This window comes from Acipenser ruthenus, chromosome 23 (genome assembly GCF_902713425.1).
Source record: "Acipenser ruthenus chromosome 23, fAciRut3.2 maternal haplotype, whole genome shotgun sequence".
In the NCBI taxonomy this organism is placed as follows: domain Eukaryota; kingdom Metazoa; phylum Chordata; class Actinopteri; order Acipenseriformes; family Acipenseridae; genus Acipenser; species Acipenser ruthenus.
Window position 1 is genome coordinate 7,434,543 of NC_081211.1, and position 19,235 is coordinate 7,453,777.

The following is a 19,235-nucleotide window of genomic DNA, read 5'->3' on the forward strand; positions in this document are numbered from 1 at the left end:
GCATTGCAAAGCTAGTTGTAAGGTTTTGCTGTCTTGAAACCCTAATTACACTCAATTGTGTAAGAAGTTTTGTCTCTCAATATGCATTTTGTAGTATGACCGATTGTCTTATTGCTACAATATATATTTGTATTGGCCATTACAATCCTAAACATGCCTTACTGTATAAACAGCTTACAGATTATTAAAATGACTAATTAGCACAATACAAGTTCTGGTAACACTTTACATTGTCTCTAATTACTGTGCATTTGCAAGTAGTTACTTAGTAAATACACATGTACTTACACATAATTATAATTATAATTACACCACCAGCACAGAGCAGATGGAGGCTGTTCAAAGAGTATATCCATTCCTTACTGGAGGTAAAACATTTTTTTAAAAAACAAATGAACAGAACAGGGCATTATAGGCTCTTTCACCATTAAGCACAACAAATGTTCACTTAAGATAAAACATATATACAAATAAAGCGAGAGCAAGAGAGAGAGAGAGAGAGAGAGAGAGAGAGAGAGAGAGAGAGAGAGAGAGAGAGAGAGAGAGAGAGAGAAGAAGAAGAAGAATTTAGAAGCTTGGAGTGAAACTGAAGACAGAAGGTTTCAGGTTTCTAGCAGAAGGTTTTAAATGATTTAGATACAAGTGAGATTGTAGTGATAGCTCTGTGTGTGTGTGTGTGTGTGTGTGTGTGTGCAGGGGGGGCAGGGGGGCAGGGGCGTGTCAGGAAATTGATTTAAATTTCCTCTTACAACATGGAGTTTCACAATAGCAGTGCTAACACAGAGACCTGGCTGGCTGTGGAATCAAGCAGTGCAATGACACCAGAAATTATCAGACACTTGCTCTTTTGCATAGTTTTATATTGTATATTTGATATGCACGTTGGTGTTTCAATTTGTATTTATTATTCATTTTTGTCAGTAACACACACCCCCATCATGGTTGTAAATTCAAAATTGGAGCTTTCAGTATGAATACAAGTTGATTACCATGACAGACAGGTGAATGAATGGACAGAAACCACTGCTAAATGAATGTACAGAAACCACTGCTAAATGAATGTACAGACTCTCTGTAACTTAAACTAAATAACGTAAATAACCAGTTTCATGACAACTGGATAAGACAGATGTAGGAAGAAATCTGTGACATGTGTACAACTGTGTGCAAATGTATTAGAACACCTCAAGATTTGTCATTTACATCCTTTATATACCTACCTGCATGAAAACCTCAATTTCAATTTTCAGTCAGTAATCAGTGATGTAGAAACACTAGGCACTCGTGTTACGGCAAGCCAAATGATCATTTAGAGATATTTCTAAATATTTAAAGATATCTCTAAATAATTTCCAGATATCTCAAAATATTTGAAGATATCTTCAAATATTTAAAGATATCTATCATGTCCAGATATCTCCAAATACATTTACAGATATCTCTAAATGGAGCTTTAAATGAGATCTAAATCATTTAAAGATCTCTCAAAATGTTTTTCTGATACATTTAAATCACTTTAAGATATCTAAAATTCACTTTAAGATATCTCAAAATGACGTCCTGTTCATTTAGAGATAGCTCTAAATAACTTCTTGTTCATTTGGGGATATCTGTAAATGGACAGAAAGTCAATTCAAAACACTTTCCCAGGAAGTCATTTAGAGATATCTTGAAACGACTTCCTGTTCATTTTGAGATATCTCTAAATGATTTAGAGATATCTCTAAATGAACAGGGATTGTTTCTAGATGTCTTAAAATCATTTGAGATATCTTCAAATGAACAGGAAGTCATGTAGAGATATCTTCAAATGATTTAGAGATGTCTTTAAAAACCCTCATTTTAAGATATCTCTAAATGACAGTTTGGAGTACCATGCTAGCAAAATCTACATGGTTTCCATGTTATTTAAAGATATCTGTAAATCAGTTTGAGAGATCTTTATTTTATTTTTAGATATCTCTAATTGATTTACAGATATCTTAAAAACTGCACAATTAAAGATAATTCAATTTGAGATATCTCGAAATGTTTTACAGATGTATCTCTAAATATTTCAAGATATCTTAAAATGCAATTTGAGATATCTCTAAATGAGCATTTGGCTTGCCATACTCGTGTGAAAATGTTCAACCACTTTGTGCTTTAATTAGGGATCTTAAATAACTTCTAAAAGTCTCATGCATTTTACCATTTGTGGCTCTGTGTTCCTTTTCTCTTGTGATTTTAAATTAATTGCATCTGTGGCCTATTAAAGTTGTCAGTTAAATTAGACCATCACTAATTTGCCTATTTTGACAATTTTCCAAGATTTTCATTTCCAGTGTTTGATTTCATAGGCACAACAAATCAAAACTACAGAAGCAATGGGATGTTCTAATGCATTTGCTTAATTGGACCTTTTTACTTGTTTTCAGCTCTTAAACAGTTGCAGAGTTCAAGTTAGCTATAACATTTTATAAGTAACTTGAACTCTGCAGCTTTTTAAAAGCTGAAAACAAGTCACAAGGTCTAATTAAGTAATAAATAGTTTAATTAAGGGTTTAGTTAAGTAATTGAGAGCTCAGTTGGAATAAAAAACAGAAGATACATGGGGTCCCCAGGACCAAGCTTGGGAAGCCCTGCTCTAGAGTGTTGCAGGGGGGAAGGTTAATGGCTACACTCTGGTGTACCTGATATACTTGGAGGTTACATTCTTAGAGCTCTATTGAAGCCACAAGCGTGCTTTAAACTTGAGTGAGTTTTATAAAGTCATCACGGTGTGATGACTGAAACTGAAAAGGATAAAGAAAGCAAATCTAAACAAGAATAGGGTTACCTGATTTCCAGAGTGAAAAACTGGGACACTTTGTTTTCTCTTCAATTCATTGAAGCCGTAGCAACTCTGAAATAACTGTATATAATAACACAATCATTGGGTGTATTTATTGTATGCTTATAAGTGTTCGGTGGCTGAAAACTGGGACAATTCCAAAACTTCTCCCGGGACGTCTGGTAACCCTAAATGAGAAGAAGAATACATTAGTTAAGATAACAAAACTCTGGGGTTAGAGCAGGAGACAACTTAATAGAAGGGACAAAAAAGACCAGTTTTACTGTTCATGGTTCTTCAAGGTGAAGAGTTTTCAGACTGTTCATACTCTAAATTACTTCTGCCAGTTACTAAGTTTTGCAATACAAATATAGAAGTAAAGGAACTGGTCGATATTTCACAGCAACAAAAAGGCAAATGCAGACACCTTTCTATAGCTTTGTCAGAGTAGGAAACTAAATCTGAGCTTCGCAGCAGCTGTCAAAACCTTGTTTTGTTTTGTTGGCACTCCACAATAAAATAACTGTCTTTCATAAAACATGATAGTCTTAAAATAACAGGATCTTAACCCCGAGCTGTGCTGTCACGATGGAGTGCCGAGACACTGCTGTCTTTTGTCGGAGACTGTTAGTCTCACATGGTTTGTACATCCTATTGCAACAGTATGATAGTTAAAAAACTAACAAAAACAAGTTCAAAGTGATTTGATGCTGAACAATAATAATGCATTCAGTGAAATATATATGCGTACGAGCCTTGAAACAGAAAGACGGGGCGGGATTTGGACATTTATTGGCCCTTTTCTCCCACTCAGACCCTTTACTTTATCTTGGTGTCCCTGAATAGCTAATTATCTCCTCTTTACGGATAAGCAAAAGATTTTGATTATCAAGCCATCTCACGAGTCCAGTGGTACCCCCATAATGTTATCCATCTTTAGGAATTAATTAACAAGCTGTCCCACAGGTGCAGTGGTACCCCAAATATTATCAATTTACTATCCATGCATAGTGACTGTGTGTGATAATTGTTTTTCATTTTACCCCAGGACTGGTGAAAATTCAATGTGCTATTATTCCTGGCAGTCTCCATTGCAGACACATCATTTGGAATTGTCCCACACAGACATTCTGCAAATTGATCATTTTAGGAGGAACACTGCACACGTAAGGTGGTTTGATCATTACAATGCTTTGCATATATTTATATTTAATTATGATTTGTAACAGCGTTATTTGAGATTCAATACTACATTTAATACAATTGTGGCCCTTCTCTTTTCAATCAGCTAGCTCCTCACAACAAAGGGAAGATCACACAAGTGTTGAACTTTTAGTCTCACGTTGATAATGCAAAAAGCCCCGATGAACTACCGGTAGATATGACTTTCCACAGCAAGGCTTGTGGCTATGAACCTTGCTTAGCTTAAGCTTTTAAAAATACAATAGTGTGCAAATGTATCAGAACACCCGGTTGCTTCTGTTGTTTTGATTTGTTCTGCAGATGAAATCAAAACACTGTAACTGAGGATCTTGGAAAATTGTCAAAATAGGCAAATTAGTGATTGTCTAATTTGTTTAACATTTTCACAAAGGAGTGCCTCTGTTTCTATATCACTGATTACTGCAGGTAGTTTCATGCAGGAAGGTACTGTACATAAAGGGCAGCAGTGTGGAGTAGTGGTTAGGGCTCTGGACTCTTGACCGGAGGATCGTGGGTTCAATCCCAGGTGGGGGACACTGCTGCTGTATCCTTGAGCAAGGTACTAGATTACTCCAGTAAAAACCCAACTGTATAAATGGGTAATTGTATGTAAAAATAACGTGATATCTTGTAACAAGTGTAAGTCGCCCTGGATAAGGGCATCTGCTAAGAAATAAAAAATAATAATAATAATTTGCATGCTACTGTAAGTCTCAATGATGTGCTGAAAGAAAACAAGAAATGGAAACCAAATAACATGAATGACACACAGGTTAGAAAATAAACTATAAACCCTTTCTACCTTTAAGATCTCAATATACTCTATTGCAGTAGAAGCTACAGTAAGTTGTATCATTGGCACATACTATAGCAGTAATACAATAGTATTTACTGCAGTAGATTCTAAAGTTTTCATATTGGTGGAAGCCTGAAAGATGGTTTCTAGTTATAAATAATACATTATCTTTGCTGGCTTCCAGAAACATGCTGAGAATTGAGGCGTTGGTGAAAACGGGGCGCCGTAAAATTTACGACCCTTCACTACCAACTGAGCCACACTGAGAGGAGGGGGAGGAGAGAAACAGTCCATGTACTGATCAAAGACTAAGGTAAAGAGAGGAAACTGAGTCAAGAAGACAAACTTCTCAGCTAGTGCTTTCATTGGTGACTGATCAAAGTCTGCCATGCTGAGCCAATTGATCTCCTACTGGATGACGAAATTGAAACACAAATGAAACAAATATGTCTGTAACAAATACAGGCACCGCGACTGTAAATCTAACATTAGAGCTATCAGTGTCACGAAAAAGTAGATCCCTCTGACCGACATCCACAGTGTGCACAGAATAGCACATCCTATGCTTATAAACACAAGACTCATGACAATTAGGTGACCATGACATACATTTACAGGATATGTTGAATATGTAGTAATGCTAAAAAAAAAAAAAAATAGTCAAATAGATTTTTTAATAAACAACATTTAATGTAAGGACTTGTAAGCAGTCTTAAGCTGTTTTTTTTTGTTTGTTTGTTTTAGAAGTTGGTGTTTTGTGGTAATGATAGTTTAGAGGAAATTGCTTTTAGAAACTAGCCAGATGTCTTCAAATGGACTTGCATGGTCATAATCTTCATCATGGAGTCATGTCTGAACATTCATGGTTTTCTGTCACTAATCCAGAATATGTATTGCTTTTAAATGGTGACTTGAGCCCCACTGAAAAAAAAAACCAAAACCAGTTTTTCATTCGTTCTAAAAACAAACATTCTTTAAGAACTCCTGAGTTGAGGGGGGGGGGGGGGGGGGTGGTCAACAAACAAGAGCCCCTTCAACTGGTGAATCGGGGGTGAGGGGGGGGGGGCTTCTATACTGAACATAAGAATATTTATGCTTGTTTGGTTCCTAGTAACGGATTGTTCTCAGAACTTTGGGTCTTAATTCAAGTGATTCAGCATAAACAACATGACTAGCTAACTCATTCCATACTTTCAACACTCTCTGTGTGAAGAAGTGTCTCCTTCCCTCTGTCCTAAGTCTAGCTCTGATTAATTTTCAATTGTGTCCTCTGGTCCTGGTTTCTGTACTGTGCTTACCCAGCTTTAATCCTGCAGCCCCCTCACTGAAAATGCAGAGCAGATATATTCACACGAGCTAGCTCTGCCTTTATTGTTATTCTAATCATTTGTATATTTGATGCACTAACTTTGGCAATACCTGTATAACTTGTCATGCAAATAGTCCTTTTGAATTGACATGAAAGACAAAGAGAGAGAGAGAGAGAGAGAGAGAGAGAGAGAGAGAGAGAGAGAGAGAGAGAGAGAGAGAGAGAGAGAGAGAGAATAAAGAAGTAGTGTGATTCTCTCTGGTAAATCTTATTTTATCTTGTTATGCAAATAAAACTGCCTGAATTCTGACTTTTGGAGAGGAGAGTGAGAGAGAGAGAGAGAGAGAGAGAGAGAGAGAGAGAGAGAGAGAGAGAGAGAGAGAGAGAGAGAGAGAGAAGGAAAGACAGGAAATGCACAGTTCGTAACACAGGCAGACAGTAACAAGCAGGCAGACAGCACATTGTGAAGTACCTCCACATTTATAATTGAGTTTTTAAAGTTACTCATACCATACAATACAAAGTTCACCTGAAGTTTAAGGTAAAAGTATAAGAAATGAGATGAATGTTTAGTTGAAATGTTTTTGAAGTTATTGATGATTTATCTGAAGGCTTGCTGTCTTTTAGGATGCAGCTGATGCTGTTTCTAAGAATTCTGATTTTTAAAAATAGCATGTTTAATGTACGTGGCATGGCATAGGTATCATGCCAGTACTACCAGTATCCGGGTTCAATAAAACAGTATGTAGCACACACTTTTTTTGGAAATAGGCTGACGCTCAAATGACTGTTTAATTTGTGAAGTTAAAATAAACTGTATTCTGTAATATACGAAAGCTGCATCTCCCTGAAACCTGATCTGCTATGCATACACTCTGTATCTACCTGTTACCATGAACAAGGTTTCAGGTCTGACAGACTGATAGAGGGTTGAATGTAGGCCCTTAGTTAAACAATGATTTTGTATCCATGTGACACAATGGCTTGTGTGGTGACGTCAGACCTGGAAGAAACACCCAGACAGCACTGGGGTAAATGAAGCGCTGTTGCGCACGTTTAAAATGAACAAATAAAAGGTTTAAACAAAACACTAGCACAAAACAAACGGGCCGTTGGCCAAAATAATTAGACAGACAAAACAGTGGACAAACCTCAAACAAGTATCGTGCTGAACTGTCTCTCTCTCTCTCTCTCTCTCTCTCTCTCTCTCCCTCTCTCTCTCTCTCTCTCTCTCTCTCCCTCTCTCTCTCTCTCTCTCTCTCTCTCTCTCCCTCTCTCTCTCTCTCTCTCTCTCTCTCCTCTCTCTCTCCCTCTCTCTCTCTCTCTCTCTCTCTCTCTCCTCTCTCTCTCTCTCTCTTTCTCTCTCTCTCTCTCCAGCACTGATGTTTTTCAAGGTATCAAAAGTCTGTGTAACATGTAGGTTTGACTGTTGAAGTGTTTTCTGATTTCCACGTTATGTATTAGCTTTTTTTAAATGAAACGAAAAGTATGTTATTTTTTCTCATAAAATGTAAAGTGGTACCACATTTGTTATCTGTCTGAAAAAGGAACCATTATAGTTGCTGAAGAATGTAAGCAGATTACAGAAACATGTTCCATTTAGTGTGTTACTCCCCAACACTGACACCTCATATTGCTGTAGCTGCCTATGTCCTACCATTGCCCCACAATACAGAACCATTGCCATTGTAGCACCACTGTCTCCATGGAAGATCATTTGGGATGGGAAACCAAGAGTTATAGATAGGGAAGGTTAGGAGTTTGAATGGTTTACATTGGACAGCATTTTAGATCTATCCTCTATATTGAGAATGTTAGTAAGTGGTTGTCCCGCAAGCTGATCCACAAAATCTCTGCCCAGAGTTTGCATAATCTCCCTTGAGGGAATCTATAGTATAAAGGTAGCTTCTGAAGAACAAGCCCTGGCCGTCAGGTTTAGATTATTGCACCACTATATTTGTTATCTGTTTCAAAACAGTGGAACTCCTCATTATTACTTAACACCTGGTGAAAATGCTTAACACCCCTGGGTCTCTGTTACATTGGTCTTACTGGACTGTCTGCCCATTTATTTGCAGGTCTAGGATCGTTCGCACTTCATTAAGAGTCCCCAACACATAACAGGTACTAAGGAAGCTCATTGTTACAGTATTAGAATGTGCTTGCATGTGAAGCATCAGTATTTATATTGCACGTAAGGGGACTGGCTTACAAAGCTTTGTCTCAGTGCAAAGCTTTCTTTCTTGTCCAGTAACACCATGGGCTTGTGTTTGTTGCTGTAGAGCTGGTATTGGCTTTAGCTGCTTGGGCTCCAATATTCTTATAAATAGGTTTAGCGATTTCTACAATGCTATCAGAAGGCGGCTGAGATGTTCTACAGTAGCTAATTATTAAAATAAATGACTATTCTTTATGCAGTATTTCTAGTGATTGATGACTATCCTGTTGGATCCCAATTCTCCTTGGATATAAAGATGTTTGCTGTGTTTGAATTCTCTGTATGTATATATTCATTTATGTATTCAATACCCTATCAATATAGAATAACAATTATTATTTATTTCTTAGCAGACACCCTTCTCCAGGGCGACTTACAATTGTTACAAGATATCACATTATTTTTACATACAATTACCCATTTATACAGTTGGGTTTTTACTGGAGCAATCTAGGTAAAATACCTTGCTCAAGGGTACAGCAACAGTGTCCCCTACCAGGGATTGAACCCACGACCCTCCGGTCAAGAGTCCAGAGCCCTAACCACTACTCCACACTGCTGCCCACAATTGGAAGTTTCAACAATTGAAAGACAATTGTCCCACAATTGGTAGTAAATTGATAATGTTTGTGGTACCACAATGTACCTATGGGACAGATTTAAAATTAAAACATTATGCATTCAGCAGGGTGCATATTTATTAGAACACCTCAAGATTTGTCATTTCTTGAGCATCATGTACAGTTTCGACTGTCAAATGATGCTAATTCTCTCTTTTTTGGCATTTTAATGGTATCACTAACAGGTATCACCAAACTGTTAGTTGTAATGAAGTTATCCTTTATATGCATACCTGAAGGGTATGAGAATTTCAATTCAAAGTAATCAGTGATATAGAAACAATTGGCACTTGTGTGAAAATGTTAGACCACTTTGGGCTTTAACTATTCATCTTACACCACTTAGAAAAAGGCTCATGCAGTTTACCATTTGTGGCTATGTGTTCCTTTTCTCTTACTACTTTAAATGAATTGCATCTGTGTCCTATTAAAGTCATCAATTCAATTAGACAATCACTAATTCGCCTATTTTGACAAATTTCTCAAGATTTTCAATTCTAGTGGTTTGATTTCATACGCACAGCAAATCAAAACTACAGAAGCAGCGGGGTGTTCTAACACATTTGCAAGATATTTGGTATCTGAGTGCAATAAAAATGGTCAATAAATTGTCCCACTCCCAGTGAGTCTGTTTCAAGGCTGGTGACACGTGTTTTTGTTAGGCTGAAAACTGGTTAAAGAATCACCTATAAGTTTATATTTTTTATCGATATTTCCACACTACATCTTTTAAAACCAATAAGTACAAGTAAATGGGACTCTATATTAAAATATCAGTCATGAAATCGTAAATAGTGTATGTAAAAAAAAAACAAAAAAAAATAAACCTTTTTGCCAGTTCTTAAGAAGTAGGTCCATATCAAGACTGTGGTCTACTTGTCAGTCTGTTTGTCTGAGGTGCAACTTGAACACAAGTCCCAATTTAGTGACATTCCCCTGTAAAATGGCCTGTAGTGTTGCCGACTCCCTCCCCCATCTCTCCTCTGAGGTATTTAAGCTTTAATTAAAAACAAACAACACAGCAGCAGGGTGTCCGGTCGGAGAGCTGGAGCCTGTGCTGACAGATCTCGCTGATTCGCTAGTGACCCTGCAAACTTGAAAGTCGGTTCAGGAAGTTAGCACCTAATTCAGAGGGGATGGCAGGTACATTCACAGGTCATGCAAACAATGAACTGAGACACAGAAAAGGTTAAGAGGAGTCGGAATGTTTCCTTTGACGTACGGTCACCCAGTTAATCAAATATAAGCAAATTACAAGTAAGGAAGTTATTGCTAGCCCTGCCCATGCGATTGCAAGCCAGAGGAAAAAAGTACAGTAAGTTGCAATGTAATGGTTGTATATTAAGTTAGTGAGATTTTGTTTTTTTGATGCATCACTGTAGCATCAGAACTGGGAGTGCAGAGCGTCTAGTAAGACACTGTTACAGAGATATAGGGGAATTCACTGTCAAGAGTACAGACATTTAGACTTGAGCCAAGTGGTAAATGTTATACTTAGTCATTGTTGGAAATATGCAAAGTTTCAAAGTCATTAGAGTATGCGTACTGTGAAAGACATTTTTAAAGCTCAACACTTGTCTGTCAAATATTTCCCATACAAATAAATGCTGTTCACACGTATTGTATAAGGGTTAAAGGGTTAAATGTGTTGAATCCAACAGTTTAAACAGAATAGAACACCACCCCTAATGTAAACGGTTATTTTTCAGATTTACTTTATTTTTTGCCCACTTTGATTAATTATTCAATATGTTTTTTTTTTTTTTTCACGTGTTTAGGAATAAAATAACGTTTGGTATACAATTAACTTCCCTACACTAGAGGTGTCACCCTATTCACAAATTATATTCACAGTAATGTCTAGAATGTTGTATTCTTTACCAAGGTTCTAAGAATATTTTGTTAATATCAAGCTATTCATCGGTACTGTGCCAAGTCACATTGAGTGTTAAACTGTTGAACTAGTGCACTAAATATGGAACTACACTGACTCTCTGCTCAGTGAAAACAATCAATTTCAGTGTTTTACAGCTGGTCGCATGACTATAAGGTTCCTTTATGTATGTATCGCTATTGGTGATATTTAGTTAAGAAAAGCCTGTTTATTTAAATAGTGTGGTATTTTAAAATATGTTTTAAAGGAGTGATAACCACATTTTGTAAAATCAATTTCTTACATCTTATTAGCATAAACAGAGATATGCAATTATGACATTTTTCTTGGTTGTATTTATATAATGCATATATGTTTTTGTTTTTCTAAGTTTTGGCAGGGCAGCTTTCGAACCCCATAGAGTTAAACAACTTTTTTTTTTTAATTACTAAAAGGGGACCGTCTGTGTATAGGGTCATGTGACCTTAATGTACCTCAACCATCTGCATTTTCCATACTTTTATTTGGAACAACACTGACACCACAACAGCATAAATATGCCAAGATACAAAGTGTGCCTTTTGCAGAATAAAACATGTTAAGCAGACTTTAATTCAGTTAAAGTGTAACAGAACTCGTCCAAAACAACTGTATACACATGCAGAACACAGTCTGTAGGCACAGTGGATACTAGTTGAAATGAATTTGCTGTCCACTGGTGATTAAACACATGAGTAACACCAATCAGTCTTAAAAGGTCTTCCTGAACAGTGAAGACACATGAATCCATTGACGAGCTGTACAGTAAACACCATGACAAAGCCATTCTCTGTGCACCATCCAAAGGTTAGGAGGGGGGTTTAGCAAGTCACTCCTCCCTCTGGGTGCTTCCTCTTTTGTTGCTCGCTTCAGGAAAGGCATGGAGTTGTGAGGCCTGCTCCTCTGAGATACAGTGTGTATGAGCCACGTTTAGAAACAATTTCTCATTGTTCGCCACACACCACCACCCACAGAAGAGCTGATCACCCCAGTGCCTTTACAGGACCATCTGCTGGGACGGAAGACAGGAGCAGCTGCAGGCATCCCGGCTACAACAGCCCCTACCTCTCCGACGTTACAGAACAGTGTGAAAAAACACCACTGGGATCTGTTCAAACCACTGTATGAAGAATCCCTTAGAAAAGTTTACCACAGTGAAAGCATGGTAAAGCATAGGGAAGCATTGTAAAGTACAGAGGGGTATGATAAATACAAAATTAAAACATGGCATAGTGAACTTATAGGACAACTGCAACATTACAGTGTAAATATACTATGGTATAAGGGAACTCTAGCAGAACCATAGCGACCCTATGCTCCCTATACAGCAGCACACTGCTGACTGCTATTACTGTGGCACGGTACTGCACTAGGTAGTCAGTATGTATCTTGTATTAAAAAACAGGTTGCCAAACGAGATAATTTACTTTCAACCCAGGGCTGGCTCCGAATCTGGCTTCTCAGGTCACAAGCAAGTTTGGTTATCTCCACTCAGCCCACACGGGATATAAGTCCACATGACAAAACTACGACACAATTAGACACACAGTATTTTGGCACAATTGCCATTGTCTGCTTGAGAGATAAGGTAAGGGAGCAGCATGCTGTTTGTTCACTAGCAGGCACAAACTTAATCAGTGTGATCCATGTGTCAGCCTCCCCTCCCCCACACCCCAAGGCATCAGAGGAACCTGGCTTGCACTGCTCTTTCAACCTCTAAACCAATTCCATATTGTCTTTATGAGTCCTAGCGTATACTTTTAAATAGGATTTTCTAGTATTTTGGTGAATGCACTCCATTCAAACCATTGGAATTGGTAATATTGTAGAACTATGTTCTGTATGCAAATTCTTACCATGATTACTGTAAGATGTATCGCTTTACTACTAAGAGTCAAACACTGAAATACTATCAAATCCAAAGTCATATAGTGATCTTTAGAATAAAGATTTTCTGAAGGATAATTTCTGGTTTACTACTGAATTAGAGAGATTGCAAGTGGCAAGTTGCAGGAGCATGCTTATTTTTTGCACATGCAACTGCTTGCTTTGGAGCATGGAAACAAACTGGATCGTCAATAACTTTCTATTGATTTTCTATTTTTTTTAATGGTTGATTGAAAACCTGAATTTGGTGCCATAGTTTTTTTTTTTTTTTTTTTTTTTTTTTTAAAGAAAGATAACCGACTGGAGTAACTTGATCCTGTTGTTGTTTTCACCCAGGTATAGGTGCCACGCGTGGAGCCACACCCCACAGTGAGCGTGCAGTGTGTACAGCCTATTGTAAATGCATCAGGACATTCCTGCCTCTCTGAATTGCATACTGCACCCGAAGAACTATGCAAGTGCTCCCTCTTAAGAATGCTGTAGTAAAGAGTGGTCATAGCACCTAATAACCATTTCTATAATATAAAGGGATACTTTATAATGAGGAAGCTCAGTACTACTGCATTAATATCACACTCTTATAGGCAAACTACCTCATCAGTATTTCCCCACCCAAGTTATTTTGAACCGCCAACATTTGCATTGCACCCCAAAAGGCAGAGAGACAAATTTACTGCAACCCTGAGTAATATATTGTATCCACAGTCAAAATACCACTGTAATCACTGTATTCCCCATTAATTTATAGTCCACACTGCCTCCCAGTCCTTCGGCCCTAACCACTAGGCCACCCTACCTCCCAGTCCCTCTTCTCAAACCACTAGGCCACCCTGCCTCCCAGTCACTTTGCTCAAACCACTAAGTCCACAGTATGAAGACTGCTCAACTTCAGATAAATGAGGGCCTTTGTTATAGGAAGACCAGCACATTGATATTTGGAGCAAGGTTCTTTAAAAGCGAGTTAAACGCCACTAGAAGACCTTTGTTTGTCTTCCACATAAACGGGTTAATAATAAAACTGACTTGCTTCTTGAAAGTTAGCTATCTAGCGCCTCCCGTTTCTCAAGGGCAAGCAGCAGGCAACCTCCGTTAAACTAAGCCAGCCTCTTTTCAACAACCAAATTAAACAAAAACAAACGGGAGGGAACTAATTGGCCAGTGGGACTTTTCGAGGTAATCCACTTTTGCACAATGATTAGAAGGACCAATGGCGGCAAAGGAAAGGAGGGGACTCGAAAGCTCCGCCTTCGCTCCTCTCTCTCTTTCTCCATCTCAGCTTTTTAGCGTATATAATTCCAGGGCTGACCCAGAAAATACACACTCGTTTGAAGATCAGTTGCAACTCTCTTTGTGTTCCATTTTTCCAAGAGCATGAAGCTTTTCGCTTTGGAATTTATCTTTTAACCTTTTGGTGCTACTGTAAAGATTTTATACAAAATACAACCATAACTGTACTTTGGAGCAACACCGTATTCTGGTATGTATTGTGTTTTTATTCGATTTATTAAGGGGGAGGAAGTGATAACCTCGCTTTGAGAGTTTCTTCACAGAGCGTTTCCATTGTTCGCTTTTTTCCTTGGAATTTTTGCAAGTGCAGTATGATTTTTTTTTTTTTTTTTTTTTAAATCCTGGTGAGCCATTTAAGTTAAACTTGGAAGTGTTTGAAATAAGCAAAACGTTTGAATTTTTTGGTTGCTTTGTTACAATTTAGACCACACACACGTTATATTATATAGAATATGTTTTACAGATGTATAACATAAGCTTTATTAATTCAAAGATGTAATAATAATGTGCTCCTATTCTTAAGTTTCGGTATGCCAATTGTGACTCTCTTTTTTATTGTTATTTGATGCCAACCGGGTTTTGTAAACGGGGTTACGCTTCTTATATTTGCACACATTTGTTACACACATGATAACGTAACGAACACTTGGTGTCATTCGCAGCAGTCAGGGCGCGGAAGGGTTAATGCCTTCTGCAAAGGAGCTGATCGTTGTTTTCGGTAGATGTCTCAAGGGGGCACAACTGCAGCAGATCAGCAATGGCTGATAGCAAAGAAAGGAAATGTTACCCATGTAGTTTAAATATGCAGAAGGGAGTTTCATTGAACGTTTTTTTTTTCTTTCTTCTGGTTACCAACCGTGCCTGCAGCTTGGCTTCCAGACAACGCTGTGTGTTTTAGTATAGTTTACACGTAACACGCTGGCTTATATAATACTGTTAATTATTTGCAACATGCACTTTGTTTCCAGCTAGCTCGTATTATTAAGGTGACGTTGATAGCTACGCTATTGATAGCTAACAATCGGCTGCCTGCTTTGTAAATACGGATACTCTGTAGCCGTTTTATTATGGTGAAAAGCAGCTGCGAGTGACAACGATTACAACAACTATGGTGATAACTGCAGAGGGACTAGTATTGAACAACAGTGGCGAAATGGCTTTTCAAACCATTCATGATATAGCGCCGGTCTTGTAAAACTGTGTGCCTTTTGTGAGCAGATAGCGTGGTGGCACGCCGTATGTTTGTACTAGGTCAGACAGAAGCATGTCCTCTGAGGATGGATAAAACCGGTTTGTCTAAAGCTTAAGTGTTTGCGTAAAAAATAGATATATTTGTACGAGAATAAACCCCAGTGTGGATTGTATTTATTTATTTATTTTAGACACAGGATTTGTGACTCTGTGACCCAGTTTAATAACACAAAGCCTCAATGCTAGTGTTCTAAACATTATGTAATGGCACCACAACTGTACGTTACCCTACTACTTTTTTGCAGTGTTATTAAATGGTATATCGTTAAACTTGTAAATGAGTCAAATCGTTTAGCTGTGGCTTTTATTTCCTGCCGAAGCGAAAATGGCATTTTGTAAACCCCTGGGGAGAAAGTAACAATAAAATAATGCTTTCACAGTATCTGTGTTGCCTAAACAAAAGGCAGGGAACATAGAAGGGACAAAAGAAAAGTATTTAAGTCACTGTCATTTTTTTTACATTGTTTTCACTTTCATTTACTAAATGGTTTTATTGTTTGTTTGCAGTGACTCAAGGAATAAGCCATGGCCGAGCATATGATGATGCCAATGAACCACGGATCTGTTGGCGGGGGCCTGCACAACTACAGAATGGGGATGAACGGTGGCCTGCAGCAGGCACCCCCTCAGCACCACCTGCAGCAAGCCGGGCTCCGGAGCCTCCCGAACGGCCAAATGATGCACTACGGAGGGGGGGCTCCAAGCAACATGGAAGCCGCTATGAGGCAGAGGCCCGGAATGATAGCAGGGCTAAACGGAGGGCAGATGAACGGCGGGCAGATGGGGCATCACCACCAGATGTCTAACAACGTTATGTACAACAACCAGAGCCAACAGCAACACCACCCACAACAGCAACAGCAACACCACCATCACCAGCACCCACAGCAGCAGCAGCAGCAGCAGCAGCAACAGCAGCAGCATCAGCAGTATGTGAGTGGAGGGATGACCTCACAACAGCTTATGGCCAGCATGCATTTGCAAAAACTCAACACCCAGTACCACGGGCACCCTCTGATGCCCGTGACTGGGAACCATATGAATTCTGGACCACAATACAGAATGGCACCCAACCAGTTGGTGGGTATGCAACATATGGGGGCTCCTGCCCTGACTTTGAATATCATGGATACAGACTTGATAGATGAGGAGGTACTGACTTCACTGGTCTTGGAATTGGGCTTGGACCGTATACAGGAGCTCCCCGAACTGTTTTTGGGACAGAATGAGTTTGATTTTATCTCAGACTTTGTTAGCAAACAGCAGCCCAGCACAATAAGCTGTTAGGGGAGGTGGTAAGCTGTTTAGAGGCAAGGGTTGGTGTTGTGGGGTGAAATGGGAGGGGAGGGTTATGTCGGACAATCTTTTTTTTTTTTTTAATTCTATATATTTATGGTAATATAAAAACAAATAAAAATGATTTGCACTGGATTACCATTTGTTTTCAGGACTGTTGGATATTTTGAGGCACATTTCAGTTCATGCAATAGTTTTTGTTTGTGTCCTTTGTGTTTTTGAAGGATGAATGTAACCTTACTTGGCAGGATTCACGTTCAAACACAACAGCTACGTCGTTTGCCCAGCCTTGAAAGATTTGGCTTCTCTGGGCTTTTTAAATCATTTGATTTTCATTTTGGATTTAGAACAAACTTGGGAGGGGGGCAACAATTCCAAAAACTTGGACTTTAAAATGCAATGTGGGACTTCTCACTCTCTGTACAAACCCATGAAAAGGGGGGATTGAAGATGCCTTTACAGGAATTGTTGATTTGCTTTATAATTTCTGTGCAAATACTGGTACAAAAATCTGTACACAGTGGCTTTAGAATCAGCTAGAAATGTGTGCTATGTACTGTATGCGTGGGACAGATATAGTCAAAATAGTTTCTGCAATGGCCAGCTGTCCTACTCAAGATTTACAACTTGGGTGTGGTTCATACTTGGGGATTTCCTGAATAATTGAAATATCCCATTACAATTTACTGTGGATTAAGCAGCTTTGCAAGTGAATTGATGTATATTGTTTTTTTCTACCCCCACCCCAACCCACCCCAACTCACCCCCACCCCCAAATTTCAATTGGGTTCTAGAACCTAAATCCCCCTGGGTCCCAGTCCTTATTTCCAGCATGGTGGGCCACAGTAGCTCGCATTTGTTTTTGTAAACCACTATTTCCTGTACATTTAGCCAAGCAAATAAGCTCTTTCTGGTGTGGTATGCTGTACCAAAGCAGAAATCTCCTATATTTGTTTGAGTAACTGCAATGAAAACTTGCCTGTGATCATATTACCTTCACAAGGAATCTTTATCAGGATTGCATTGCCCCCACCCCCAGCTCACTGCTAGGGCTCATGTTAATAGCGCTCGACAGACTCCCATTGTACAGATGGTACTATATTAGACAAAGCTTTGTTAATTTAACTTAATTTAAAGAGTCTCAATGCAGAGTTACATTTTTCCCTCCCTCTTTCTTGCCCTTCCTTTTTTTGTTTTATCAGTTCTTGGTCCTATAAAGCATTTGTATTTATTTTCAGAATTAATAAAATTGATATTTATTTAATAATCAAACAGACCTGAGCACTTTCTTGTTGTTTGTAATATGTTGTGCTGGTGTAAACATGGCTTGAATATTCAAATATTCTTTAATTTTAATGAAAACTATAGCATAATTGTACTCCTATAGAAAGAGAAAAAAACACAGGTACCTTAATTACCAATTTAGGAAAGAAACACTGTTCTATACAGCAGTCATTTAGTTGAGTGAACGTGGTCATTTTTGCCACTGAATACATTTGAAGCAATTGAATATTCGACGACTTGTTTCAGCGTTAATAAAAATGTACATTTCTTTTCCTCAAATAGTTTTTCTGGAAAGAACATGTTGCAAAATGAACTTGCTATAGTGTTTGACTAGGCATTTCTTTATAATGCTAATGAGTTAGATGTATTTGGTGCACGGATTCCAGTAAAGCCAGTAAAGCCAGCTAAATCACTGGCTTCTAGTCATGTGTTGTCACTATAGGTAAGAAATGCTTTGTTCTTTCTACAGCTGTAGTTTGCATGACGCTTTTGGTAAAAAAAAATAAATAGTGAAAACTAACCCAAGATGTTCCACACGTTTACAAGAAAGACAAACGGCTGTGTGGCAGAGTCCCAGCTGGCATTGGGCGATCCTAAAAAGCGTTGGTTTTGCAAGTAATCCCTACCACCCTTGGACATTAGCATAGCAAACCTTGGTGCCCACGACAGCATGAAGTTACCACACTAGAAGCCTGGGTTATACTCTACGCCAGTTTTCAAAGGTTACGCCAAAGCTGATGATGTTACAGTATCATTATCCTTCACTTTATTTTGCTAAATATTTTGTTACTAAAATGACAAATGAGGCAGTTTGAATGATTTAATGTCATTTTTAGGCATTAAGGGTAATTACTTGATTGCTTATGAGCTTATCCGGAAACCTCTCTTGAATCAGAAAGGTTTGAGAGTTTATTTTTGTGTTAGTTAAACAATGTAGGGTCATTCCAGTAGATTCTGGGGAGCGGTTTCCCCCATTTGCGGTTGATTTATAGAATAACCAGGGTAGGTGCTGTAAGAATGCATGGTGAAAAGAACACATGGTGCAAAGTGTCTGAAGGTGGTAAAAATGCCCAATTTTATTCCATCTGTGTGTTGACCAATGGGATTTTTCAAGGGCTTTCCAGCAAATAAAGAATGCATTGATTTTGAGTAACCCCTATTGGGCCTCTTGAGCTGGACTGCAATACTTCAAGAAAACAAATGACTCTGATGTAAGGGTTACACAATTTTAAAATGAAGGCAGGGGTGTTGAGCTCAATAAAACCACGGATCATGTTGCAATGTCCGATTTTGCTTGGCGGGCTAGAAAAGTCTGTTGTGGGAGGGCAGGTTTGGCTACTCTTTGGATTTGACCTGTATG

The 19,235-nt window shown here is 38.5% G+C and overlaps 1 protein-coding gene across 2 annotated transcripts; it reads left to right on the forward strand.

Moving 5' to 3' along the window:
- Positions 1–14,039: 14,039 nt before the first annotated feature.
- On the forward strand, positions 14,040–17,872 carry LOC117413807 (cbp/p300-interacting transactivator 3). 2 transcript variants are annotated; one of them, XM_034023141.3, is made up of 2 exons: positions 14,040–14,234; positions 15,803–17,872. In XM_034023141.3, the coding sequence occupies exon 2, from the start codon at positions 15,821–15,823 to the stop codon at positions 16,580–16,582; it is 762 nt and encodes a 253-aa protein (XP_033879032.3). In that variant the 5' UTR covers positions 14,040–14,234; positions 15,803–15,820; the 3' UTR covers positions 16,583–17,872. The 2 variants fall into 2 exon arrangements, with proteins under 2 accessions (XP_033879032.3, XP_058853648.1); XM_058997665.1 differs by lacking the exon at positions 14,040–14,234 and adding an exon at positions 14,591–14,931.
- Positions 17,873–19,235: the final 1,363 nt, after the last annotated feature.